The sequence below is a fragment of the Camelina sativa genome, chromosome 20 (genome assembly GCF_030686135.1).
Source record: "Camelina sativa cultivar CO46 ecotype springtype chromosome 20, ASM3068613v1".
Classification (NCBI taxonomy): domain Eukaryota; kingdom Viridiplantae; phylum Streptophyta; class Magnoliopsida; order Brassicales; family Brassicaceae; genus Camelina; species Camelina sativa.
This window is the reverse complement of record NC_141899.1, coordinates 34,339,862-34,366,329: the sequence shown is the minus strand read 5'-3', so window position 1 is coordinate 34,366,329 and position 26,468 is coordinate 34,339,862. Positions and strand designations below refer to the sequence as shown.

The 26,468-nt window shown below is 36.0% G+C and overlaps 4 protein-coding genes and 1 pseudogene across 5 annotated transcripts; 2 read left to right on the top strand and 3 right to left on the bottom strand.

The window, feature by feature from the left end:
* Positions 1-27: 27 nt before the first annotated feature.
* On the bottom strand, positions 28-3,107 carry LOC104771916 (serine/threonine-protein kinase BSK2). The gene is made up of 8 exons (XM_010496533.3): positions 2,604-3,107; positions 2,146-2,363; positions 1,637-1,772; positions 1,309-1,548; positions 1,141-1,226; positions 845-1,033; positions 490-762; positions 28-413 (listed from the first exon to the last, which is right to left on the bottom strand). The coding sequence occupies exons 1-8, from the start codon at positions 2,677-2,679 to the stop codon at positions 162-164; spliced, it is 1,470 nt and encodes a 489-aa protein (XP_010494835.1). The 5' UTR covers positions 2,680-3,107; the 3' UTR covers positions 28-161.
* A 1,259-nt stretch (positions 3,108-4,366) lies between these two features.
* Positions 4,367-7,583, bottom strand: LOC104771915 (putative methyltransferase PMT14). The gene is made up of 7 exons (XM_019241701.2): positions 7,431-7,583; positions 6,443-7,113; positions 6,150-6,360; positions 5,393-6,065; positions 5,233-5,310; positions 4,831-5,078; positions 4,367-4,621 (listed from the first exon to the last, which is right to left on the bottom strand). Exons 2-6 carry the CDS (start codon positions 7,097-7,099, stop codon positions 4,832-4,834), a joined length of 1,866 nt encoding a protein of 621 aa, XP_019097246.1. The 5' UTR covers positions 7,100-7,113; positions 7,431-7,583; the 3' UTR covers positions 4,367-4,621; position 4,831.
* Positions 7,584-8,138: 555 nt separating this feature from the next.
* On the bottom strand, positions 8,139-10,417 carry LOC104771913 (uncharacterized). The gene is made up of 10 exons (XM_010496531.3): positions 10,188-10,417; positions 9,971-10,098; positions 9,798-9,869; positions 9,568-9,707; positions 9,368-9,482; positions 9,189-9,269; positions 8,953-9,093; positions 8,723-8,810; positions 8,499-8,618; positions 8,139-8,401 (listed from the first exon to the last, which is right to left on the bottom strand). The coding sequence occupies exons 1-10, from the start codon at positions 10,369-10,371 to the stop codon at positions 8,388-8,390; spliced, it is 1,083 nt and encodes a 360-aa protein (XP_010494833.2). The 5' UTR covers positions 10,372-10,417; the 3' UTR covers positions 8,139-8,387.
* A 4,643-nt stretch (positions 10,418-15,060) lies between these two features.
* LOC104771912 (transcription factor GTE12) lies at positions 15,061-18,318 on the top strand. 2 transcript variants are annotated; one of them, XM_087506086.1, is made up of 10 exons: positions 15,061-15,115; positions 15,825-16,553; positions 16,648-16,708; positions 16,783-16,886; positions 16,977-17,037; positions 17,138-17,224; positions 17,322-17,446; positions 17,541-17,607; positions 17,690-17,799; positions 17,886-18,318. In XM_087506086.1, the coding sequence occupies exons 2-10, from the start codon at positions 15,858-15,860 to the stop codon at positions 18,102-18,104; spliced, it is 1,530 nt and encodes a 509-aa protein (XP_087362212.1). In that variant the 5' UTR covers positions 15,061-15,115; positions 15,825-15,857; the 3' UTR covers positions 18,105-18,318. The 2 variants fall into 2 exon arrangements, with proteins under 2 accessions (XP_087362212.1, XP_010494830.1); XM_010496528.3 differs by lacking the exon at positions 15,061-15,115 and adding an exon at positions 15,412-15,532.
* A 700-nt stretch (positions 18,319-19,018) lies between these two features.
* On the top strand, positions 19,019-25,205 carry LOC104771911 (ABC transporter B family member 7-like; annotated as a pseudogene).
* Positions 25,206-26,468: the final 1,263 nt, after the last annotated feature.

Sequence of the window (26,468 nt, the reverse complement as noted above, 5' to 3'; positions counted from 1 at the left end):
AAAGAGTTAATTTTTGATAGAGATTCATGCAAAAAAACAAGCTCTCATTTCACAAAAGTAACCAACACATTCAATATCTTTCTCAGCTCTCTTACACGCATACACACCTTTCAGATACTGTCTACAAAGACCCATAAATATTTGGGACTTCCTCTTATAGCTTAGCAGCGCCAGCTATTCTGTCGCTTTGCATCATATGCTGCGCCATCGTTGAGCATATCTTGAGCATCTGTTTCCATTCCGAGCTTCGAGAGCGCTAAAGCCTGCAAGTAAAACGCTGTTGGCCATTCAGGTATGCACACCTGAGCCTGCATTGCATCTCTCAGTGCAAGCTCCTGTTGGTCTGTCATTAAGTAGGAGAATGCTCGTCTAGCGAAAACTGTTGCAGAAGGAACTGGCATCATCCCCACCAACTATAAACCATAAATAAACGAGTTAGAAATCCTTGTCGAACCCAAAGAATTACAGATTTGTTGCTTTTTTCCTTACCTTTGAGTAATATTCAATTGAGTTCTTGAAATCCTTGTCTCGGAAAGCAATGTCTCCGAACTTTTTTGTATTGAGCATCTCTTGCACTTGTTGTGTCCATTCTTGAAATGAAAGCTCATTTTCCGCACCTTCCTCGTCTCTGTAACCGGTTTTAAGCAATATGTCGTGAAATGTCGCAAGGTCCATCTTTGCACAGGCCTTTCCAAGAGGAGAAAGCATAGTTGGTAATATTACGATGTTCTTTGGTAAGCCCATTAAGGCATGAGAAGCAACCTAAGCAACAAAACCAAAACCAGGATAATTAACTTGGATATGAAGTTCATATTGTCGATTTCAGGTAGGGATTATATCAAACCTCTTCTTGCTTTTGTAGTGGTGCCACTGCAGAGAGAAGAAATTTGGTATCTGGTCGATCCTTTGCCTCCGACTGAAGGCATTTTGAAGCAAGCTCAACTAATTTAGTCGCATCTTCATTTGCATATTGCCCTTCAAGAGATGAATCCATAAGAAGCAACGCATTTTTACCTCTTATGATATCAAGAGCCTGACATCAAACATCACCACCAGTTTAAGATATGAAAGACACTCAAAAAATACTATGGCGACATGACACAAAACTGACATAAAGTGAAGGTAACTAGAAGCTCATACATGGCTAGGTGGAATGTGTTTGCCGCTTAAAAGATCTAACAGTATAGTTCCATAACTGAATATCACACTTTCAGGAATGACTCTACCTGCCAAAAAACAAAGACAGAGACCTTTAATCTTCAATAATGAATTGGTTCATCTTCAAGTTCTCGAGATCAAGAATGTTACCTGTCCGTAAAAACTCAGGTGGAGTATAAGCTAAGTTGGTACTGTAGCTTTTTCCATCTCTACTGTTCTTCATTAGACCAAAAGTAGATAGACGAGGATCACCTTCCTCGTCGAAGAGGATTCTGTATGCATTTAGGTCATGATAGATTTTTCGGTTCTCGATGTTGCAGTAATCAAGTGCTTGTGCAATATAGTCTGCAATTCGAACACGCATATCCCATGGAAGTGGCTGCTTTTCCCCTGAAAACATACACAACAAAGAAGAGAGTAAATCATTTAAATCACAGTATAAACCAAACTAATAACGAGAGAAGGATAAGACAATTACAGTGAAAGAGATGCTTTGAGAGAGTATCATTTGGCATATACTCTGCTACCAACAATCTCTCATCTCCCTCAGCACAGCAACCAATCAGACTGACTATTCTCTTGTTTTTAAGCTTCCCAACACCTGTTGCTTCCACCTGATTTTCACAAGTCAATCACGGTCAACACCAGGACAAAGCTCCCATGTTTGTTATCAACATTCAAAATACACAGTCAAGACATTAGTCAGATCCTAAAAGTAGCCTTAACCCCGAAACTGTTGACTTCTCTGCATTTTAGCAAATCAAACTCGGGGAAGCTTATTCTTTGATCAAAAAGCCTATGTCTTTTCATTTCCTGCAACTAAAAACTACACGTAACACACAATTCCTTTAGCTAGTCATAGCTTTGCCTAAGAAGTGATCAGACAGTCCAAGAGATTCAACTAGGATTCTAAAATCCGAGTCAATAAATCAATGAACAAAGTGCTAAACAACAAACCATGCATTGTTCTTCTCAGATATTTCTTACCACAAACTGTTGAGCATCAGGCCAAGATTGCCTAGAGAATCGCTTGATGGCTACAAGATGATTCCCTTCGAGCTTCCCTCTGTAAACCACATTAGGAGCTTTCTCTCCACCTTCAGAGACAATGCAGCTAGGGCTAAACCCATTGGTTGCTTTTCTCAACTCATTCAGATCAAATTCTTTGAAATTTTGGATTTCCTGATCCACTTGGTCCCCATTTACTGTAACCACACAACAACAAAAACACATACATAGCCCAAAAAGGCAAATCAATCTAAACAAGAGTTTAATTCCAAAAAGGCTGAAACTTTACAACTTTTTTCTGCTTTTAGTCTAAAAAACCCTAACCCCACAAATTAAACCAAGCCCAAAACAAGAACAGACAAAAAAAAAATCTGCAGATTTACTCATTGAGCAAACAAAAAATGTGAGTACTTGGAATCTAAGAGACAATTATTTACCTGATTCTGGTTTGTTTGGAGCAGATGGATCATCAGAAGAAGGTAGATTAGCAGTTTTGGAATGTAAACAACCCATTTTATCTCACATCAAAAGCTTGAAAACAACTTGTTTTCTACAAAGATTATAAATTTTGGATAAGAAAACAGGAATTGAAAGATAAATGATTAGGAGAGCTAATTTGGTCTGTCTTGTGTTCTTGGATTGAGGTAATAAAACAATGGTGGGATTTGATTTGGGGTTTGGATTTGTGCTTTGTAAGGAGCTGAGGAGGCAGTAGTAGAATATAAAATTTAATAAAAATTTGAAAACTTAAAGACAAAAAGAAGTAGCTAGAGAGAGAGAGAGAGAGAGAAAGATCTGAAAATATAGCTTCAAAAAAGCTGCACAGTTGAAAAAATAGAGGTAACAAGAGAAAAAAAAAATAGAGTCATGTGAAGCAAAGATCTCTTTACACTATTAGATTTTGCTTGCATATGCTTTTTTCTTTTTCCTCGGAACTATACACTAAAATTTTATATTTGGGTTTCAGTTTTTATACCATTTGATAAAACATGCAATTCTTTTATAAAACAAATAGTAAAAAATCTGAATAAAACTTATCAGTTCACCACTATGTTAAAATAATATGGCATAAATTTATATTAATTTTATTTATATGGTTTACTACTTTATTTTACCTCAAAGGCCCTTGTTACTAACCTACTTGACTGTACAATTTTTCTCTATTGACTATTGCTATCTTAATCCACGGTGGATTATCCACCAATCAATGTCAACAACACAATAACAGTAACAGTGAAAACTGAAAATAATTGCTGCAAACTCTCTTCTCTTTTCTTTCTCCGCCTATCTATGTAAATAAATTATCGTCAGTCGATTGAGCAATATTAATCTATGAGATAAACATGTCAAAGATGACTTGGTTTATGTCTTTTATTCTTGTTAAAACTTATTTGTTTTCTTGTTTGAAAATATTGAGTTTTTGCTTACTTACTTTTGCTTTTTAAAAATATTTTATTGGACAAAGAAAATAAGTCACATCACACATGACAAGTCTATCATGGGGCACGTGCCTCTACGTTCTTGGGTCCTGAATTTTACCGAAGATGGAAAGTAACTATTTCTCTTTGCAACAATTTTATTAATATAAATTTCACAAGTTTACTAGCCAAAATTAATCAGTATTTTTATTTTAGCGTAATACAACAATTTGATAATAAATTCCAAAATGAATAAGTACCGTTATTACGTGATTCTTTTCACACGAAAAAGTCTTCGGTATCACTCTCTTCTTCACCGACAAAAACAAAACACAATTTTCTTAAATTCGAAATAAAATTACGATATTTTAAATAATATAACACACATATACTTAAATGATAGTAGTACTTGTCTCTGAATCTTTGAATAGTTTATCATACTAACGTGGACCATAAACATAAGAATCTTGGACCAAATCATACTCTAATCATATGGGAATTTCTTCAAAACCAAAAAAAAATAACGAACATAACGCAAACTATTTTAATTTGAATTTTGTATTTTATATTTCAAAAGAGACAGTTACACTTACACATTAGCATCCTAGGTGAAATAAGACAAAGTAATGTGCAAATCTGTGTGTATATTCAATAGAAGAAGAAGGTATTATTTACACAAACGTAGTTGCCTAACTAGGAGATAACTTTGTACCCACGTAAATATAGGAATAGAAGATTAACATATATCTTAGTCCTAATACTAGGGTTGACAAAAAAAAACATTAGCATCCAAAAGAAAATATTCTCTCATACCAAAAGAAAATAAATTGTAGATTTTATTTGAGTACCACATATGTATTTTCAACTTTGATCCCTTTATTTTTATGGAAATTCTGATCTCACCCAACTTTTCTTAGTTCTTTATTTTCATCTACATCTTTTCAGTATATGCCTATTTTTCTTTTTGGGGTCAAAGTATATGGTGATTCAATATCTGAATATCAGATAAATAGCTCCAAAAGCTCCAAAATCTTGACCTGCACATTCGCGAATTAAAATTGTAAATACATGTTCCAAACTGTATAAACTTCTAATGCTAGGGTTTAATCGGTATTTTACAATAGTTGCGGGTTAAAAGAAAAGTGAAAAAGTCTGGATCAAGGGTGCCAGTGAACCTATTTAATAACTTTGCGGTTAATTCACTAAACATCTAAAATGACGGGCAAAAAGTGCGAAAACTCGTTACCTTAGCTACTAAAAGACGGCAAGGTACTGTTTCTTCTGCCTCCGGCGACCCAATACTGTTTAACGGCGACGAGAATTTTCTCCGGCACAAGTGGACCGTCTTCGTGATCCATCAATTTAGTGTCCCATCTCATTCCCTTTGTGATTCTTCTTACATCGTTTAATACATCAACCTCGTCTCTGAATATAACTGTTCCTTCTGGTCGCAAAATCCGATCCATTTCGAGAAGTATGTCTTCAATTTTGCAACTGCATTGCCAATGTTCAATAATTAAGTTTAACATTCACATAAATTTCGTAGCTTTAGGACATAAAAAACATTAGGGGTTAATTTCTAACGATGTTAAGAACACAAATGTGTAATCTTTTTGGAACTTTAATGGTAACAACATCTTTATCTAACCTGTTCTGATACAAGCTGAAGACATTGTTTGCGTGAATGAGATCATATGTTCTTGGATAAGTTGAAAAGCCTTCACACCTGCAGATTTCAAAAGAAAAATACATTAGTTTTTTGGTATTTAATGATGTTGTTCTACAGAAGAACGAGTTTGTGAATTTACCAGTCATGGTAGATGCCAATAAGACCTCTTTCATATACAACACTTAAAGTGTTCTTTGCAATGGTTGGGACAACGTTCATCACCCAAGATTTAGGCGATTCAAGCGCAGCTGCAAATCCACCAAGTCCAGCATTCATATCCATCACATTACGGTATCTAGTGCTACCTATCAGTCTGTTGATTCTTTTGTAGGTACTCGTTCGTTTCTTCCACAGTTTGTTATCTTCATGGTATGATTCAGCATTCACACCCTCGATCAGACCTTTTGCTATACATGGAGGCACTGAGAAAAGCCTTTCAGGGAACTTCTTTAGCTTTCCTCCGGCGACTTCTTCTTTGTTTGATACTTTAGGGAATGGAGTCACACATACTTCCATCTCCTTGTACCAGACATCATCAGTGTCTTTTCCTTTGCAGGTTTTAACAGATGATGGCCTATCACATGATCTGTCATTTGTTTTCTTTCTCCAAATTGCAATGTCTCCCTTCTCATACTTCTTCTCCCAACATAAAGACTTTGCAATCTCCTCTATTTTCTTTTGCTCTGCATTGAGTTCTTTCTTAGACCGCTTCCACGTCTTGTAGTATGTCTTCCAGTTGATCGGTGGCCCGGATAAGACCCAATAACCTCCCGGTCTCAACACTCTGTCGACTTCCATTAAGTACATTCCCTCTGCACATTCAATCTAGTGAGTTTTGTGCCATTTCCACTATATACTTAGCTGAGGAGAGAGTATGGATTGAGCAAATGTATTACCATTAGAGGTCCATGGAATCAAACACCGAGAGCATTGAGCCATATCAAATGCTCTTGGTGGATATGGAAGACGAATTGATCCTAGTACACCAATGATCGCTGGAACGCCTCTCTCAAGTGCAAACTGTACTTGAGCTTCATGGTTATCCCGTGGTGCAAAGGACATAGTCAATACTTTCTTCTTAAGCATATATGCACCCCAGCTTGCAACCTAAGACGTAAAGAGCATAACAATAAGCTCTACAAAATGAATCAAAACATCACAGTGAGAGTTGGTACGTGAACCAACTTACCCCACATCCAGTGTCCAATGCGGTTCTAACAGTTCCATCTTTGATTGGTATTACGGTAGCTAGCTCTTCGATATAAGCATCAGCGCCTTGTGGAAACATAGTTCCTCCTCCAGGGAACTTAAACACATTCCCTTGAAACTTCACCCAATTTTGTCCAGCTTTGTCGACCGTCAAGCTCTTGAAAGGAACATTCGCATAGTGAACGTAATCACGGCTTTTAGGCCAAGGGAAAGGAGTCTTATACCCTTTAGGAGCTGGAACCAAACACCGCAGCTTCTCACTGACCGGTGGACAATGTCTCTCTCTGTAAATCATATTCTCCCTCGGGAACTTCATTGCCCGGTTTTGTTCTTGACAAGGCGTGTAATCCTTGTACTTAACATCACACGGCTTGAACACAACGGGTTTCGGATTAGCTCTCTCAGGAATCTTTACTGTTCTATGATGAGGCTCAAAATCAAGTTTGGTTACAATGTGTGTAACATTAGTACATTGTACTTGCTTTGCAACTTCCATTACTACACCACCTCCTTTACCAAAACCACTCCTTTGCCATGATCCAAGAAGATAGAAGAAACAACATAAACCAATCACAATGATGAGAGTAAACAAAGTTCTTGTCGAGTTATTCACTTGTGGACTGTTCTTAGAACCCATGACTTTGAAATTTCCTGAAACATTGGATCATAAAACTATAATAACAATTCCCTTAAGAGTAAATCAACAGCAATTGACATGATACAATACAAAAGGATTGAAAAGTTTTGATTTTTAAACAGGAAAAATCGTAACTTTAAGTAAAGCTAAAAAAAAAAAGGGGCGAGTTGGTGATGGTAGACCAAAAGAAAAAAAGATTGTAACTTTGGGCATTGCACTTGGAAACCCGGTTGAAATCGAAATTGAAATTGGAAGAACACAGAAGGGAATTTTGCAAGAAGAGATACTTCCAAGAGCTAAAAACTATATAGAAAGAGAGAAAAGTATTGACCTGTTCGATGTTACAGAGATCCTTTTGTTTGTTTCTCTCAAGATCACTGCTGCTTTTGCTATTTCAGTGATAAAGGCATAAAGCTGTCGACGAGTAAAACCTTTTGACATTGATGGAAGCAGAAAGACTCACAAAAACATAACGTCTCTAATTAATAAAGAAGGATGAATGTCCCAAAAATAAAAATAAAAATAATTAAAAAGAGGATTTTTTTCTTTTTCTTTTTAAAGATGAAACACATGTTAATAAATAATAAATTTCTTAAAACTTCATTCTCATCCAAAAATAAATAAAAATAAGGGAAAGATTGTTTTCTTAAACATTTTTTTATTCTTTTGAAAGATATTTGTATATTTGTATATTTTTTTATTCTTAAACATTTACTAATGCTCAAACCCAAAAGTCCAAATCAGAGCACATGCATCTATGCTATATCGGTATAATTAATTATTATTAATGGTAAGGTATGAACTACTAAAGATTGAAGAATTAGTAGGGTAATGCAAATTAAGGATCTAATAATTTATTAATAGTGGAGGAAAAAGTGGAATTTTGGGCACGAAGAAGTCTCTAGTGGAAGGAGACTGGAGACAATTGACACGCACTCTTTTAACTTGGCTGTCATACCCGACGACACTCACAAGTCACATGATTCTACTCTCTCTATTCGTCAACCAGGTAACTGTCAACTTAAACCGGAATTGTATCTTATCGTACCAATATATATATATATATATATATATATATTGTAAAGACTACAAATTCTAGTCACTTTCTCTTCTGATCCAAACAAGAGAGAGCCCATCAAGTAGTAGCTCTCAACAAATCTAAGTCAATATTTAAACAGGAATAAAAACAGCATGGAAAATCGACAATGCTTCAGTCCTTGGATCTTCTTCTAAAAATTGCGTGGAGAACCACAACAAGCTTCTATATATTGTTCTTTTGTAAAATGTATTAAGAACTTGTCTCTGTAACAAAAACAAAAAAAAACAGATAAAGATCAATCTTAAGACAAATGTCTACTGTTGACTCAATAGAAATGGTTTTCACTTTTCAGCTTCTTACCAGCGATTCTTCTGTTGTAGTATTCTTGCAAGCTTGTGTTTGTTGAGCCAATAACTTTTCTATCTTTCTTCTCCGTCTCTCGCCGTTTCTTCAGCTTGGATAAATTAAGTGAACCTTCAACTGAATTATTGATGAGGAAACAACAACTTTCAAATGGATGTAAGAAAAGAAGAAGAAAGAAATAGACGAGTTAAAGAGCATAAAGAACTATTCCATGTTCATACCTTGCCATTCCAATACAACTTTTTGTTCACCCTTGACGAGTTTCTGGAATCGGTCTATACGTGAATCCTCTTGTATTAACTCCTCAACCTATAAATTAACCAAAAAATTTGTAAAGAACCATGTCAGGCAACAAAATTGAGAATTCGTTATAAGAACATGATACATGTAACAAATTGTTAGAGATAGAGAACAGAATCAGATCAAAAACAGGACCAAAAACAGCCATTACCTTACTCCATAACTGAGGGTCTCTTCTTTCTCTAGGCAAAAGTAGATAATCACGTAACCAAGATGCGATAACCCAAGGAACGCAGTCACTAGTGTCTGCAGAATTTGATGCCACTGCATTTTCTTCCAGAAAGTCACAGACCTAATGAATCAATTCAAAACAAACCCCTTTATATATCTACACCAAGACAAGGATAAGTTGACTAAATCGAGACGCTGTGCGGATAAAAGAGGTACCTGGTTGTATAGCTCTTCCACTCTACGTGAAAATTGTCGCTTACTTCGAATTTTCCTACGCAATATTGCGCAGCACACTAGCTGTACATCTCAACACTGTAAACAAGCTTGAAGATGTTGATAAAGTAAACTAAACCACTCAAAGAATGTTTTTTCTTTTCTTTCTAATATTACAATACCATTGCAAAGGAGGATGAGATGATTAAGATGTTTCTCAAGAGCCATTGATGCATGCGGCAAGTCATTGGTTTGTAACTTTTGACTACCGATTCAGGACACTTCAACTCATTAATCCTTCAAATAAATAAAAAGATAAAAGTAAGAATCTGAATAGTTTTAGTAACCAATAGAATCAATAATCAGTGATGAAAATACTAACCCATTAAAATTAGTCCTTTTCTGTAGTAGCTCGGTGACAGCTTCTACAGCCTTTCCTTTTACAAAAATGTAAGCAGACTCGTCTAATGTATTCAAGAAACCGTTGCTACGTAGATCTTCCCAAACATCATTCTCCGGAACCTAAAAAGATCGATGAACACAATTACTCACAAAATGAACACACAACTAAAATTAAAACACAATTATGTTAAAGATAAATCAGAAGCATACCCATATTCTTCCAGTACCATAGCATTCACTATCAGCATATGCCTCACAAACTTTTCTCTCAAAATACCCAACCTGATGAAAACAATACAATCGCCATAATTCAAACCCATCAACAACAACATAAAAGAAGGGAAGAACTTATAAATCAGAATTTTTTCGAATATCTCAAATACCAATTTCTTGGTCAATTCATTGATTTCTCCATCTTCAACACATAAATTTGCTTGCTTTCTGTATCCATGATTACATTTCAACTTCCCTTGGTAACATTCTCCATTCATTGGACAAGGTTCACACAAATCTGTAGTAACAAAATTGATTAATTTATTCATGTAATTACACAATTCAACCATGGAATAAAGCAATTGAGTATGAGGTTTTCGAGCTTACCCAAGTCTGAATCGATGGAATCAAAATTACTATCACAGAAAGGTATAGTAGGGTTTGAGCTCATAGACTTTGCGAGGAAATTGCAGGTGAAAGCCACCGCACAAGCCACAAGCAAAACGGTGAGGAGTCTCAAGAACTCATCTTTGGAAGGGAAGAAGCTTTGTGGTGGCTCCGGTAATGCCATCGGAGAAGATTTAGGGTTCCGTTCTGGTCTCCGATTTGGGTCTCTTCCTTGGTATCGAATCAATATATGAGCAATTTTCCAGAATAATTTAAGAAAACTTTTTAAATATCAAGTTTATTTCCAAAAATACCACATTTTAATTTTTTTTCTCTAAAAATATCACAAATCTTTCTTTTCCATAATTATCACAAACACAAAAAAAAAAATTAAATTTTAAGGATGTATAATTTTTTTTAATGTTTAGGTTGACAAATTTAGTTTTAGGGTATAGTTTTCACGGTAGGGTTTAGTATTTATAATTTAGGAATTAGTTTTTAATATTAAAACTTTTAGTTCAATTACAGTAAAACCTCTATAAATTAATACTCTATAAATTAATAAGCACTATAAATTAATAAATTTTGTTGGTCCGAAGTCGGACCAGTGTAAAAAATAGCAAAATTCGATAAGATAATAAGATAATAATTTTTCTGAAATTCCCTTGGAAAATATGGTCCCAATAATATCATAAATTAATAATCATGTAATTTTCATATGTATATATATATATACTGATATAAATGTATGCTTTATAATTTTGAATTTTTCCAAGACCTCATATATAAACAATTGTTATGTTGATTTTCAAACTATATTGATATAAAATACTATATAACATGTCATAAAAATAGTTAATTTTAAAAAAAGTTTTCAAATTTCTAGATATGCATCATTTTCATTTTGATAGTTTTATAGGCTATTAAAATACGACAATTAATATAATTATCCATAAATTTAAATTTATGTATGTCATGTGTATAATTGATATTGTTTATAATATTTGTAATTTATGGTCAATAATGTTTTCTATAAATTACAAATTCAATTCTAAAAGCATAAAATTTATAACATCTGAAAGTCTAATCTTCTTTTGCTAAAATTTTCTCAACTAATATTTTTTAAGAATTTAAACAATTAAAATAGATATCTATAAATTAATAATTATTAATTTACACTATAAAATAATAAATATTAATTTATAGATAAATTAATATCACTATAAATTAATAAAATGTCATGGTTCCAATATTATTAATTTATAGAGGTTTTACTGTATGTGGTATTTTGGAAAAAAATACATTTTACTGGTTTTTAGTGGTATTTTTAGAATAAAAACCTATTTTAGCGGTATTTATGACAATTGACCATAAAAACCAATTAAAATTTTTAAAATTTGGCAAATGTATATATTTTGAGGCGGGGGCCATTATGGGCCCAAAAATAAAATATTAGGTCCAAATTATTTCCGAACAGAAAACTTATAAAAGCATCTTCTCGTGTCAAAATAAAGAAACTTGTTTCGCCGCTTTGTCTTCTTCCTCCTCGCATCACACAGTCTCCTTCCCACTCCAAAATCTTTCATACTGTTCCATTGATTCTTCTTCCATAGGTAAGCTTCTTCGACGTTTTTTGTTTTCCAAAATTATGTGGTATTTTGGAAAAAAATACATTTTAGTGGTTTTTAGTGGTATTTTAAAAAAAAAACTAAATTGTGGTATTTTTGGAATAAAAACCTATTTTAGTGGTATTTATGGCAATTGACCATAAAAACCAATTAAAAATTTTAAAATTTGGAAAATATATATATTTTGAGGCGGCTGTTATGGGCTTACTATTGGGCCATTATGGGCCCAAAGATAAAATATTAGATCCAGATTATTTCCGAACATAAAACTTATAAAAGCATCTTCTCGTGTCAAAATAAAGAAACTTGTTTCGCCGCTTTGTCTTCTTCCTCCTCCTCGCATCACACAGTCTTCTTCCCACTCCAAAATCTCTCATATTGTTCCATTGATTCTTCTTCCATAGGTAAGCTTCTTCGACGTTTTTTGTTTTCCAAAATTATGTAGTATTTTGTAAAAAATACATTTTAGTGGTTTTTAGTGGTATTTTTAGAAAAAAAAAACTAAATTGTGGTATTTTTGGAATAAAAATCTATTTTAGTGGTATTTATGACAATTGACCATAAAACCCAATTAAAAAATTTAAAATTTGGGAAATGTATATATTTTGAGGCGGCTGTTATGGGCTTACTATTGGGCCATTATGGGCCCAAAGATAAAATATTAGGTCCAGATTATTTCTGAACAGAAAACTTATAAAGGCATCTTCACGTGTCAAAATAAAGAAACTTGTTTCGCCGCTTTGTCTTCTTCCTCCTCCTCGCATCACACAGTCTCCTTCCCACTCCAAAATCTCTCATACTATTCCATTGATTCTTCTTCCATAGGTAATGTTGGACATGGGCTGCGCCCAACATGCCACTCGGCCCAACAAGACAAGATAATTGCGATTTCGGCCCGACAAAATTGGATGCAAGTCACTAATGATCCGTAAAGGGCAATCTCGGGAATTCATGATGGAAACCCTAGAAAACCCTCGGTCTACAGTCTGCTATATAAAGCAACAGTACTCACTGGAGAATACCCATCAGACTCACATACAATATCCCGAGAGCAAAACTTTGTGTCTAATCATAGTTATTGTTTCCTGTATAATTCTTGTTAGCTTCCGAGCTCGTCGTGACTCACTTGTCAGTTCTCCTGTGAACTGACGAGCACGATCTTGACTCGTTTTAGTGACGACCTCGAATCCTTATCGTTAATAAAAGAACAAACTTCTCTCTTTCCCCAAAAATCGATATTTATTTAGTGTTGTGCAATCCTCAGTATAAACAGGTAAGTTTTTTTGACGTTTTTTGTTTTCCAAAATTATGTGGTATTTTGGAAAAAAATACATTTTAGTGGTTTTTAGTGGTATTTTTAGAAAAAAAAAAACAAAATTGTGGTATTTTTGGAATAAAAACCTATTTTAGTGGTATTTATGACAATTGACCATACCATTATGGGACAAGAGATAAAATATTAGGTCCAGATTATTTCCGAACAGAAAACTTATAAAAGCATCTTCTCGTGTCAAAATAAAGAAACTTGTTTCGCCGCTTTGTCTACTTCCTCCTCCACGCATCACACAGTCTCCTTCCCACTCCAAAATCTCTCATACTGTTCCATTGATTCTTCTTCCATAGGTAAGTTTCTTCGACGTTTTTTGTTTTCTAAAATTATGTGATATTTTGGAAAAAATACATTTTAGTGGTTTTTAGTGGTATTTTTAGAAAAAAACTAAATTGTGATATTTTTGGAATAAAAACTTATTTTAGTAGTATTTATGACAATTAACCATAAAAACCAATTAAAATTTTTAAAATCTGCGAAATGTATATATTTTGAGGCGGCTGTTATGGGCTTACTATTGGGCCATTATGGACCCAAAGATAAAATATTAGGTCCAGATTATTTCCGAACAGAAAACTTATAAAAGCATTTTCTTGTGTCAAAATAAAGAAACTTGTTTCGCCGCTTTGTCTTCTTCCTCCTCCTCGCATCACACAGTCTCCTTCCCACAACAAAATCTCTCATACTGTTCCATTGATTCTTCTTCCATAGGTAAGTTTCTTCGATGTTTTTTGTTTTCCAAAATTATGTGGTATTTTGGAAAAAAAATACATTTTAGTTGTTTATAGTGGTATTTTTAGAAAAAAAAACTAAATTGTGGTATTTTTGGAATAAAAACCTATTTTAGTGGTATTTATGACAATTGACCATAAAAACCAATTAAAATTTTAAAATTTGGGAAATGTATATATTTTGAAGCGGCTGTTATGGGCTTACTATTGGGCCATTATGGACCCAAAGATAAAATATTAGGTCCAGATTATTTCCGGACAAAAAACTTATAAAAGCATCTTCTTGTGTCAAAATAAAGAAACTTGTTTCGCCGCTTTGTCTTCTCCCTCCTCCTCGCATCATACAATCTCCTTCCCACTCTAAAATCTCTCATACTGTTCCATTGATTCTTCTTCCATAGGTAAGTTTCTTCGACGTTTTATGTTTTCCAAAATTATGTGGTATTTTGGAAAAAATACATTTTAGTGGTTTTTAGTGGTATTTTTAGAAAAAAAAACTAAATTGTAATATTTTTGGAATAAAAACCTATTTTAGTGGTATTTATGACAATTAACCATAAAAACCAATTAAAAATTTTAAAATTTGCGAAATGTATATATTTTGAGGCGGCTGTTATGGGCTTACTATTGGGCCATTATGGACCCAAAGATAAAATATTAGGTCCAGATTATTTCCGAACAAAAAACATATAAAAGCATCTTCTTGTGTCAAAATAAAGAAACTTGTTTCGCCGCTTTGTCTTCTTCCTCCTCCTCGCATCATACAGTGTCCTTCCCACTCCAAAATCTCTCATACTGTTCCATTGATTCTTTTTCCATAGGTAAGTTTCTTCGACGTTTTTTGTTTTGCAAAATTATGTGGTATTTTGGAAAAAATACATTTTAGTGGTTTTTAGTGGTATTTTTAGAAAAAAACTAAATTGTAATATTTTTGGAATAAAAACCTATTATAGTAGGATTTATGACAATTAACCATAAAATCCAATTAAAAAAGTTAATATTTGGAAAATATATATATTTTGAAGCGGTTGTTATGAGGTTACTATTGGGCCATTATGGGCCTAAAGATAAAATATTAGGTCCAGATTATTTCCGAACAAAAAACTTATAAAAGCATCTTCTTGTGTCAAAATAAAGAAACTTGTTTCGCCGCTTTGTCTTCTTCCTCCTCCTCGCATCATATAGTCTCCTTCCCACTCCAAAATCTCTCATACTGTTCCATTGATTCTTCTTCCATAGGTAAGTTTCTTCGACGGTTTTTGTTTTACAAAATTATGTGGTATTTTGGAAAAAATACATTTTAGTGGTTTTCAGTGGTACTTTTAGAAAAAAACTAAATTGTGATATTTTTGGAATAAAAACCTATTTCAGTAGTATTTATGACAATTAACCATAAAAACCAATTAAAAATTAAAAATTTGAAAAATATATATATTTTGAAGTGGCTGTTATGAGCTTACTATTGGGCTATTATGGGCCCAAATATATAATATTAGGTCCAGATTATTTCTTAACAAAAAAACTTATAAAAGCATCTTCTTGTCAAAATTAAGAAACTTGTTTAGCGGCTTTGTCTTCTTCCTCCTCCTCTAATCACACCGTCTCCTTGCACTTCCAAAAATCTCTCATACTGTTGCATTGATTCTTCTTCCATAGGTAAGCTTGTTTGATTTTTTTTGTTTTTGTTTTGTAGAAATCGTATAATTCTTCCTGATTTCGTTTCTCAAAGTTAAAGTTTCAACCTTTTTTCAAGGGTTTCGCAAAATTGATAAACCCTAATTCTTCTTCTTTTATTGTTTGAGTGTTTTTTAACCTAGATCTGGTCGGAATTTTCATGGGTATTTAGTTTTTGTTTCGATTTTGTTCGTTTTCGATGTGTAAAACCCTAATTGCGAGTTTTGGTGTAATCGCGTAGATAAACCCTAATTTCATCTATTTTGCATTACAGGTGTTTTGTTCTTTTGATTTTTTTTTTGTAAGAATGGTTGCAATACCCAAGCTTAGGATAAAGTTTGGTTCTGGAGGTTCTGTCAGAACTTGTCAAACGTTTCCGGATAGTGAGAAGAAAATTGAGCATTCGTTATGTGAAGACTTATCTCGTTCCGCCGAGCAATCGAGGAAGCGTGGACCTAACGAGATTGATGATGTACAACCTAAAAAGAAGCAGAAGCTAGACCGTGATTTGTCTAGTCAGTGTTTAGCATTGTTGAGATCTTTGATGGAGCACCCTGTTGGATGGGTTTTTAACAAGCCTGTTGATCCTGTTGAACTGATGATTCCTGATTACTTCAATGTCATATCGAACCCTATGGATTTTGGCACAATCAAATCGAAGCTTTTGAAGAATGAGTACTGTAACGCTGATGAGTTTGCGGCGGATGTGCGGTTAACTTTTGACAATGCGTTAAAGTATAATCCTTCGGATAATTGGGTTTACAAGGTTGCAAAGGAGATGAAGGAGGTATTTGTTGTCAGATGGGAAGTACTCAAGAAGAAGAAGGTTTCTAAATTATCCAGGATTGGAGTTACAGAAGGTTGTAAGAGACAGCCAGTCGAAGTCGATTGTTCAAGACTGAGCAATGAAAATTCCGAAAAGGGTTCTCTTTCGTCAAAACCAGCGAAAGTGCAGAGCAAAAAGGATACTCCTGCTGTGACGCCGAAAGCTTTAGCAACAAAGGTACGATATGATCAGAATCATAGACTTGTTAGTGTTATTGTGGTTTAAGTTTGTTTCTTACTGATAGGATTTTCATATATTTGACATTTTCCAGGGGACTAAGAGACTCGATCAGGGCCTTGGAGTCAGTTCGGCTGTGAAAATCCCAGTGAAAGGTATACTGTTGGAGAAATTGTATTCTGCTTTGTGGCTTCTAAGCATTGGAGCTTATCATTTGTATGACATGCAGGCTCAGCTCAAACTGCAGCCATTAAGTGTGGTTCATGTGGTAAAACTATTTGCATATGCCTCAAGTCCTGTAGCTCATCCGGAAGCAATAATTCTCCATTAATGGTATGTACAGACTCTCTCTTTATCTTTGACAAATAGAATCTCCTCTTAGTCTTGTCACTAGCAATAGTACTGATGTTTCAATGCCAACAGGATTGTCAAGTACAAAACACTTCAGGTGCACAGGCGAGTGAGTCAGAGCCTCAATGCAATGGTGAGAAATCCTAAGCTATCTTTCCTAGTTCATTCGAAATTGTCATTCTATTATCGCTACTTTTTTTAACAATGTGCTTTTAATTTCTCTATGAATGAAGGGTCTGTGACTTCAAAGAATGAGAGAAATGGTAGTGGCAATTCTCAGCTTGATAAACCTTCAAACAGTGCTCTGTTGGAAAATAATGGTAAGTTGTTTTTCCTCTTTTATTATTTCAATCGAATCTGTGGAATTCCCCTTTTGGTATAATTTGGTTTCCTAATACCATTCTATGATTGCCACAGAATTGAAAACGGCATTGCCTTCTCTGCCACCAGTACCTCCTGAGAAGGCTCTTCGTGCTGCAATACTCAAAGCTCAATATGCGGATACCATTCTAAAAGCTAAACACAGAAAAGTCCTTGAGCAGGTAGGTTACATTACTTTCTTGATCCCCATTGCATAAACAGAGACTTTCGACAGCTTATGTTTTACTGAAAGTTGTTGTCTTGTTTTGTTGACAGAATAACAAAGCTGATCTAATTAGAATACAGATAGAAAAGGAACAGATGGAAAGAGCACAACGTGAAGGTATCCTTTTACGTGTTCTAATGGAACTAAAAAGGCTCAAACCTTTTCAATGTTTGCCTCTTACGTTTCACAAAACATACAGAGAAAGCTAGAATTGAAGCCGAGATGAGAGCTGCTAAGGTTGCCGCACAAATGAGGGCACAAGCCGAGTTGAAAGAAAAACGTGATAAACAACGGCTCGAACTAGCAGAGGTATTTTGCGGCTTCTCAAAACCCTTTTTTTAACAGAGTGAAGACTGAAGAACCAATGATTCTAATATCTGTAAACATGTCTACAGATGAAAAGAGTCTTTGATTTTGAACGGAACAACTACTTGAGATTGGATAAAGAATTTAGGAAAGTCTGTGGTTGCTCGAGTCTGACAAGAATTCGCATACTGGTTGAAGAGTTGGGTCTGTTTTTAAGAAGTGATGACTGTCCGGAACTGGAAGAGACCGGGTCAGAAATTTGTGATGCGATGAGATTGGAAGATCTTGAGGAAGGAGAGATCCTGTAGAGTTTTCTCTAAAAGAAACCTCGTGGATGTAAATTTTGACCAGAACGCGAATGCTTTGTTGTGACGTTAACTTTTGTCATAATTTAATGCTCGTGGGCTATGCATAATGTATATTTTAGTGAATTTTGTTCCTATGTAAATTACTACACTGCCATGAACCGTCTGTTTCACATATGATAACTGCTAGTAAATTAATTTTAGATGTCTTAATGCATATCACCATGCTCGCTATTTACACAACACAAAGATAATAACTTATTCATTATGTGTCTATATATGCTGGTGACATTATGCGATCTCCGATATTTTCAGGACTAGGTTTTTCTATTCAAGGTTGGGGAATTATGTTGTATCTTGTCGAACTTGAACCTATAATAACTAATAAGACATCGATAAGCGTCAAAATTGTAAATAACGGGACTGCAAAAAAAACCCAACATATAATTCTAGGGAAATTGCAGTGTACAACCACAAAAAAAATTGCAGTGTAATTCTATGATAATGATATTTAATAAAAAAAATGTAATTTTTTTTTCTTACTATTGTTCTTTCATGAGTATGTCATATGTGCTACTAATTAACAAGTATCTGAAAAATATTCAAAATTAAAAAAATGATTAAAGTCAATATTCATTTAGATGCATATTTATTTGATAAGCATATTGATAATTAATATGATCTTTATATTGCTCTTCCATTCTCTATTTGCAATGTATAAAATATTAAGTAAATTTGTTGAGGTGATTAAGATTTCTTGAAATCTACCCTCGTTAAGTGTTATTGTGATTTTTTTTTGTATACCATAAGTGTATCATTAATGATTTAATATACACAATCTGTAGAAAATAAAAACCCATTAAATTATCTTGAGAAATTTTTCGTTTAACCTATAAATCGAAGAGGAAGGAGAAACCATGGCAGAGAAAGCGAAGAAGAAGAAAAATGGAGGCGGGAATCAAAGAATAGCGTTTTACAAGCTTTTCACGTTTGCAGATCGATATGACATCTTTTTAATGACCATCGGGACCATCTCCGCCGTGGCGAACGGCCTAACTCAGCCGTTTATGACAGTACTCATGGGGCAGCTCATTAACGTGTTAGGTTTCTCCGATCATGACCACGTGGTTAAAGAAGTCTTCAAGGTTAGGATTTCATACGGTTGGTTATGATTTCTGATAGCAAAGCAAATTTTAATTTGACGTGATGATGTGAATTATTTTGTTCTTTTCTTGTTGTTGTTATATGAATGCAAAATCATATATTCAACAAAAAAAAAAAAAATAGTTTTACAACAAGTGCAACTTAGAGAATAGACAATTTGATTAAATTCAAGACGTTCACGGGGACGGTACTACGGGTGAGAAACCACTATTGCAATCCATGTGGAGTTTTCCAAATGTTTGATTGTATTGAACCTGTTCCAAACGTTTTTGTCGATAAGTTTTGTGAGTTTTGCAGCCGGGATCGCACCATGGCGCCTCCCGTTTTGCTCCCTCCACTAGCTATGATTGAAAGCTATGAATTTCTTACGGTTTATATCGATTTGATTTTCATAATTAATTTCAGGTTGCAGTGAAGTTTCTTTATCTTGCGGCCTACGCCGGTGTTGTGTCCTTCCTGCGTAAGAAATTATGTTACTCTTTCTTCTATTTATCTTAACAAGACTTTCTCGTTCGTTCGCAGAGGTCTCAACTCTCATGCTGGATGGTAACTGGTGAGCGTCAATCCACCAGAATCCGCCGTCTATACCTAAAAACCATATTGAGACAAGACTTTGGCTTTTTTGACACTGAGACAAACACCGGTGAAGTCGTCGGAAGAATGTCAGGAGACACCATCCTTATTCAAGATTCCATGGGAGAAAGGTTTTTTTTTTTATATATAATGAAATTCTACACTACTGCATGTTTCTTGCATCACAAGTTTCTGAAACTTCTTGTTTTGACTTTGATTTGTTTAGGTTGGGAAAGTTACACAGCTCGTTTCAACATTCGCTGGTGGATTCGTGGTTGCTTTTATAGTAGCGCAGGAAACTCACGGTGGCTCTTCTTCCGTGCATTCCTCTAATCGTGGCCATTGATGGGGCAATGACCCTGATCATGTCAAAAATGGCGGTACGTGGTCAACTTGCTTACACAGAAGCTGGTAACGTAGTAGAACAAGCCGTTGCGGCGATTGGAACAGTGAGTTCTTCCGGGGTTTTAAATTCTCATGTTTTAAAAATTACATATCAATATTTTGATTTTTTAATTTTATTTATTCAGGTTGTGGCGTTCACGGGAGAGAAACAAGCAACGGAGAAATATGAGAAGAAGCTTGAGATTGCCTACAAATCTATGGTACAACAAGGGCTATACTCTGGTCTAGGCATTGGGATAAAATGATGGCTGTGGTATATTGTACCTATGGTTTTGCGATATGGTACGGTGCTCGGCTAATAATGAAGAAAGGATATAATGGAGGTCAAGTTATAAACGTGATTATGTCAATCTTGACTGGAGGAATGTGAGTAAAACGTTTACTTCTCGAAAAAATCTTGTGATACTGAAACGCTTAACTTCTTACATATTCTATTCACTTCGTAGGGCGTTGGGACAGACATTGCCTTCTCTTAACGCTTTTGCGGCCGGGCAAGCTGCAGCTTACAAAATGTTCGAGACAATCAAAAGAAGACCAAAGATCGATGCTTATGACATGAGTGGAGTGGTTTTGGAAGAAATTAAAGGTGACATTGAAGTAAGAGACGTCTACTTTCGATATCCGGCGAGACCTGACGTGCAGATCTTTGCTGGTTTTTCGTTGACTGTACCGAATGGTATGACCGTGGCTTTGGTGGGACAGAGCAGTAGTGGAAAATCAACTGTGATCAGTCTAATAGAGAGGTTCTACGATCCGGGATCAGGAGAAGTTTTAATTGATGGAATTGACTTAAAGAAGTTTCAAGTGAGATGGATCAGAACTAAGATTGGTCTCGTAAGCCAAGAACCTATACTTTTTGCGACTACAATTAGGGAAAACATTGTTTATGGCAAAAAGATGCGTTCGATCAAGAAATCAGAACCGCACTTGAGCTCGCTAACGCCAGTAAATTCATCGACAAACTCTCACAGGTAGTTAAACTTTAGTTATAACCAATTTGGTCGGTAAAGCAATTGTTTAGATTTCTTAGTTCTTTGTTCTTTTTTTTTCCAGGGTTTGGAAACGATGGTAGGAGAGCATGGAACACAATTATCAGGTGGGAAAAAACAAAGGATCGCAATTGCAAGGGCGATTTTGAAAAACCCTAAAATATTGCTTCTTGCTGAAGCTACAAGCGCTTTGGATGCAGAATCTGAACGTGTGGTTCAAGACGCTCTTGTAAAGCTAATGTTGAGTAGGACCACTGTATTGGTGGCTCACCGACTTATCACCATTAGAACCGCTGATATGATAGCTGTTGTGCAGCAGGGAAAAATCATCGAGAAAGGTTAGGGTTTTCAATAGTACCGTACAGTACAAGTAATCATCTTTTTTTGTTTTTGTTACTTATGTATATGATGAACAAATGTTTTAACCAGGAACTCATGAGGAGATGATTCAAGATCCCGAGGGAGCATACTCACAGCTAGTTCGTCAACAAGAAGGATCTAAGAAAGAAGAAGCAAGAGATAAGGAACCAGAAAAATCTGAAATGAGTTTCGAAATCGGAAGTTCGGGTAGCCAAAACGGAATCCATAGAAGGAATTCATCAGGCAGTAGCCGCCATTCCTTTACCAGCACATCTGTATTTGGTTTACCAGGAGTGATTAGCTTGAACCAGACGGAAGAGAATGGTCGATCTCGAAAGGATCAGTCGATCCGGAACGTTTTTCTGCTTTTACTCCATCTGCCTTCTAGCTCGATCAGTCTTCAACCAATTTAGCTCCAGATACACATTTTCATCCCCAAAGTGCTCAGATTCCTCCTAAAGTCACCTAGGACCTGTAAAGACTTACAAAAGACTAAAAGGACTCTAAAAGCACACTTGGACCTAGGAAAAGACTCAAAACAATCCTAAAAACTATGGTTAAAACCCTATAAAATGCAGACACATCAAAAAATCATCGAGAAAGGTTAGGGTTTTCAATAGTACCGTACAGTACAAGTAATCATCTTTTTTTGTTTTTGTTACTTATGTATATGATGAACAAATGTTTTAACCAGGAACTCATGAGGAGATGATTCAAGATCCAGAGGGAGCATACTCACAGCTAGTTCGTCAACAAGAAGGATCTAATAAAGAAGAAGCAAGAGATAAGGAACCAGAAAAATCTGAAATGAGTTTCGAAATCGGAAGTTCGGGTAGCCAAAACGGAATCCATAGAAGGAATTCATCAGGCAGTAGCCGCCATTCCTTTACCAGCACATCTGTATTTGGTTTACCAGGAGTGATTAGCTTGAACCAGACGGAAGAGTTCCCCGAGAATATCTCTTCAACCAAAAATCAAACGGCCAAGAAAGGCAAGAAAGTATCATTGAGAAGGCTTGCTCAACTTAACAAACCAGAGTTTTCTGTTTTGTTGGTTGGTTCTTTGGCTGCAGTGATACACGGTATTGTGTTCCCTGTCCAAGGTTTGCTTTTGTCTCACACGATCAGGATTTTCTTTGAGCCTTCAAATCAACTAAAGAGTGATTCTCGTTTTTGGGCTCTTATTTTCGTCGCGCTTGGCTTAACCGACCTGATTGTGATCCCATTTCAATTCTACTTATTCGCTATCGCTGGAGGAAAGCTGATTAAACGAATCAGATCGCTAACGTTTGATAAAGTTTTGCACCAGGATATTAGTTAGTTCGACGACACTAAGAATTCTAGGTAATGTAAAATATAATGCTTCTACTAATAATTAGTTATCGTCTTTTTGTTACGTTTAATTTTGTTCCTTTTTTGTTTGTTTTGTTTGGCCAGCGGTGCGATTGGAGGGAGGTTGTCCGCAGATGCTTCGACAGTGAAGAGTATCTTAGGAGATGCATTGGGGTTGATCATGCAAAATATGGCGACTATAACCGCAGCATTTATTATAGTGTTTACGGCTAATTGGTTATTAGCTTTAGGGGCCTTATTGGTGTCACCAATAATGTTCTTTCAAGCATACTATCATATCAAGTTTATAACCGGTTTTAACAAAAAATCAAAAGTTAGTAGTTACATATTCAAACAACATTGGTTAAACTCGATCTGGTTCAGTTTAGTCTAACCTGGTTTATACTTCAATTTAGGAAATATATGAAGAGGCTAGCCAGGTCGTAAATGACGCAGTGAGCAGCATAAGGACCGTTGCATCGTTCTGCTCAGAGGATAAAGTGATGGATTTATACCAAGAGATATGTGAGTCACCAAAGCAACAAGGTGTTACGTTAGGACTCGTGAGTGGTTTGTGCTACGGTGGCTCATTCTTGGCTCTCTACATCATCGAGGCCTTAAGCTTTGTCGGCAGTGCCTGGTTGATTCAGACCAGGAGGGCTACCTTCGGAGAATTCTTTCAGGTACTAAAGAGTAGTTTAAAAGTTACCAGGTTCGATTATGATCCGGTTTGTGATATTGAAGTGGTTTTGTAACATTTCAGGTTTTCTTTGCGTTAACTTTGACAGCCATAGGAGTGACTCAAACGAGTGCTATGGCACCTTACATAGGCAAAGCAAAAGACTCTGCTACTTCGATTTTTGATATTCTCGATATTAAACCCAAAATCGACTCGAGTTCCGAGAAGGGGACAATATTACCAATCGTCCACGGCAATATCGAGTTGCAACACGTCAATATATCCTATGCGACCAGATATACAGATTTTTAGTGACTTGTGCTTAACTATCTCATCAGGACAGGTAACAAAACATGTAAATTAAGGAGGGAAAGACCGGTTTAATTGTATTAAATGGTTAATGGTTTTGGTTTTCACTTTTCAGACCGTAGCATTGGTTGGAGAGAGCGGGAGCGGTAAATCAACGGTGATAAGCTTGCTGGAGAGATTCTATGATCCAGATTCAGGCAAGATTCTTTTAGATAATATTGAAATCCAGTCTTTATAATTGAGTTGGTTAAGGGAGCAAATGGGTTTGGTTAGTCAAGAACCGGTTCAGTTCAATGAGACAATAAGATTAAACATAGCATATGGCAAAAACTCATTGGGTTCATCAACGGTGCTATCACAGCTCCTCCACGTACCATCTCGTCAACAACTGGAGATACCGTCACTGAAATCCCTAATCCGCAGTATGAATCCTGGTTTTGCACAGACCAGCTCATCCTGGCTCTTTGGAACTCTGTCAGAAGAGGTACTCAGGTATGTTCACAATCTCTCTACCTCTAGAGACATCTGGATGTCGTTAGCTGAGAACTTTAACAAGAGTAGCATAGCTAGAGAGTTTACTCTTCGCTGTAGTTTGTGGGTACTAGAGAAAAAAGACTTGACATTTGTGGCTTACTGTCGAGAGTTCATAGCTATTTGTGATGCTCTAAGTTCCATTGGGAAACCTATTGATGAGTCCTTAAAGATTTTTGGTTTTCTGAATGGTTTGGATTGTGACTATGACCCAATCACGACTGTGGTTCAAAGTTCCTTAAGCAAGGCCTCTCCTCCAAGCTTTGGTGATGTTGTTGCTGAAGTTGAAAATTTTGACACCAAGCTTTGGTCGTACAATGCTCCTGAGTCCATTACGCCTCATCTTGCCTTTCCAGCTCAACACACTGGTTATGGGAATCAATCTCGTGGTGGTTACCGTGGCAGAGGAAGGTCTTCAGGCCAAAACAGAGGACGTGGTGGATACTCCTCCAGGGGCAGAGGTTTCTCCCAACATCAATCTAATCCTCGAGCTTCCGGAGAGCGCCCTATCTGTCAGATTTGTGGACGTGTTGGTCATATTGCGTCTGACTGCTGGAACAGATTCGATGAGAACTACCAGCGCCATGATGTTGCTCAGGTGTTTTCCTCGCTGCAAGTTTCTGATGGTAGTGACTAGGTCACAGACTCTGGTGCTACCGCACATGTCACTCCTTCTGCAACTAATCTCCAATCTGCAACCACTTACACTGGTAATGACACGGTTATGGTTGGAGATGGCACCTACCTTCCTATAACACATGTTGGATCCACCACCATCTCTTCTTCGGCAGGTAAAATATCTCTAAACAATGTTTTAGTCTGTCCGGAAATGAAAAAATCTCTTGTTTCAGTCTCGAAACTGTGTGATGATCTACCCTGTGGTGTTTGGTTTGATGCTAATAAAGTCTGTATTGTTGATATACCCACTCAGAAGGTGGTGGCAAAGGGTCCTCGAAGTAGTGGCTTCTATATGTTGGAGAACCAAGAATTTGTTGCTCTCTTTTCTAATCGACAATGTGCAGCTTCAGAAGACACTTGGCATCATAGACTTGGGCACTCAAACTCACAAGTTCTCCATCAACTAAAGAACAGCAAGGAAATCAGTCTAATTAAGAGCAGCACCACCTTCATATGTGAGCCTTGCCAGATGGGGAAGAATAGTAGACTTCAATTTTTTTCTTCAGATTCTAGTGTTATGTCTTCTTGATAGGATACATTGTGATCTTTGGGGGCCTTCTCCTGTTGTATCCAACCAAGGTTTTAAATATTATGCTGTCTTTGTGGATGATTTCTCTCGGTTCACCTGGTTCTATCCCATGCGTAAAAAGTCTAAGTTCATTTCAGTATTTAAAATATTTCAGAAACAAGTTGAGAATCAATTCAAGTCTAAGATCAAAGTGTTTCAGAGTGATGGAGGAGGGGAGTTTACAAGCAACAGTCTGAAACAACATCTGTGTGAAAATGGAATTATACACAGAATTTCTTGTCCTTACACCCCTCAACAAAATGGGGTTGCAGAAAGGAAACACAGACATATTGTAGAGCTTGGCTTGCCAATGCTGTTTCATAGTCATACTCCTCTTCATCACTGGGTTGAAGCCTTCTTCACAGCAAGCTTCATCACCAACTTGCTCCCTACCACAACTCTGAAAAATCTCAGCCCATATGAAGTTCTTTTCAAGCAAAAGCCAAATTATTCGATGTTAAGAGTGTTCGGGTCTGCCTGTTACCCTTGTCTTCGTCCTATGGCCACTCATAAATTTGATCCAAGATCTTTACAGTGTGTTTTCCTTGGCTACCATACGCAATGCAAAGGATATAGATGTCTCTATCCACCTACTGGGAAAGTTTACATTTCACGTCATGTTGTCTTTGATGAAGATTACTTCCCATTTCAGCATCAGTACAAGTCCTTAATCCCATTGTATCAGACTCCTCTTCTTAAGGCTTGGCAAGCTGCTTCAGTGCATCAGGAGCCTCTCTCTCCTGCAACAGAGATCACTTCAGCACCACCAGTTATCTCCAG

What these genes read in the sequence shown, in the direction of transcription:
- LOC104771916 (XM_010496533.3), bottom strand. Translation starts at nt 2,679, where the DNA reads ATGGGTTGTTTACATTCCAAAACTGCTAATCTACCTTCTTCTGATGAT. An exon ending in TCCAAACAAACCAGAATCAG is followed by an intron (nt 2,364 to 2,603) that starts GTAAATAATTGT and finishes GTGTGGTTACAG; the next exon opens with TAAATGGGGACCAAGTGGAT. An exon ending in AACACATTCCACCTAGCCAT is followed by an intron (nt 1,034 to 1,140) that starts GTATGAGCTTCT and finishes GTTTGATGTCAG; the next exon opens with GCTCTTGATATCATAAGAGG.
- LOC104771915 (XM_019241701.2), bottom strand. Translation starts at nt 7,099, where the DNA reads ATGGGTTCTAAGAACAGTCCACAAGTGAATAACTCGACAAGAACTTTG. An exon ending in CATTGGACACTGGATGTGGG is followed by an intron (nt 6,361 to 6,442) that starts GTAAGTTGGTTC and finishes TTTACGTCTTAG; the next exon opens with GTTGCAAGCTGGGGTGCATA. An exon ending in TTCAGCTTGTATCAGAACAG is followed by an intron (nt 5,079 to 5,232) that starts GTTAGATAAAGA and finishes TTGGCAATGCAG; the next exon opens with TTGCAAAATTGAAGACATAC.
- LOC104771913 (XM_010496531.3), bottom strand. Translation starts at nt 10,371, where the DNA reads ATGGCATTACCGGAGCCACCACAAAGCTTCTTCCCTTCCAAAGATGAG. An exon ending in ATGAATTGACCAAGAAATTG is followed by an intron (nt 9,870 to 9,970) that starts GTATTTGAGATA and finishes TGTTTTCATCAG; the next exon opens with GTTGGGTATTTTGAGAGAAA. An exon ending in TGGAAGAGCTATACAACCAG is followed by an intron (nt 9,094 to 9,188) that starts GTACCTCTTTTA and finishes TTGATTCATTAG; the next exon opens with GTCTGTGACTTTCTGGAAGA.
- LOC104771912 (XM_087506086.1), top strand. Translation starts at nt 15,858, where the DNA reads ATGGTTGCAATACCCAAGCTTAGGATAAAGTTTGGTTCTGGAGGTTCT. An exon ending in TGTGAAAATCCCAGTGAAAG is followed by an intron (nt 16,709 to 16,782) that starts GTATACTGTTGG and finishes TATGACATGCAG; the next exon opens with GCTCAGCTCAAACTGCAGCC. An exon ending in GGAAAGAGCACAACGTGAAG is followed by an intron (nt 17,608 to 17,689) that starts GTATCCTTTTAC and finishes CAAAACATACAG; the next exon opens with AGAAAGCTAGAATTGAAGCC.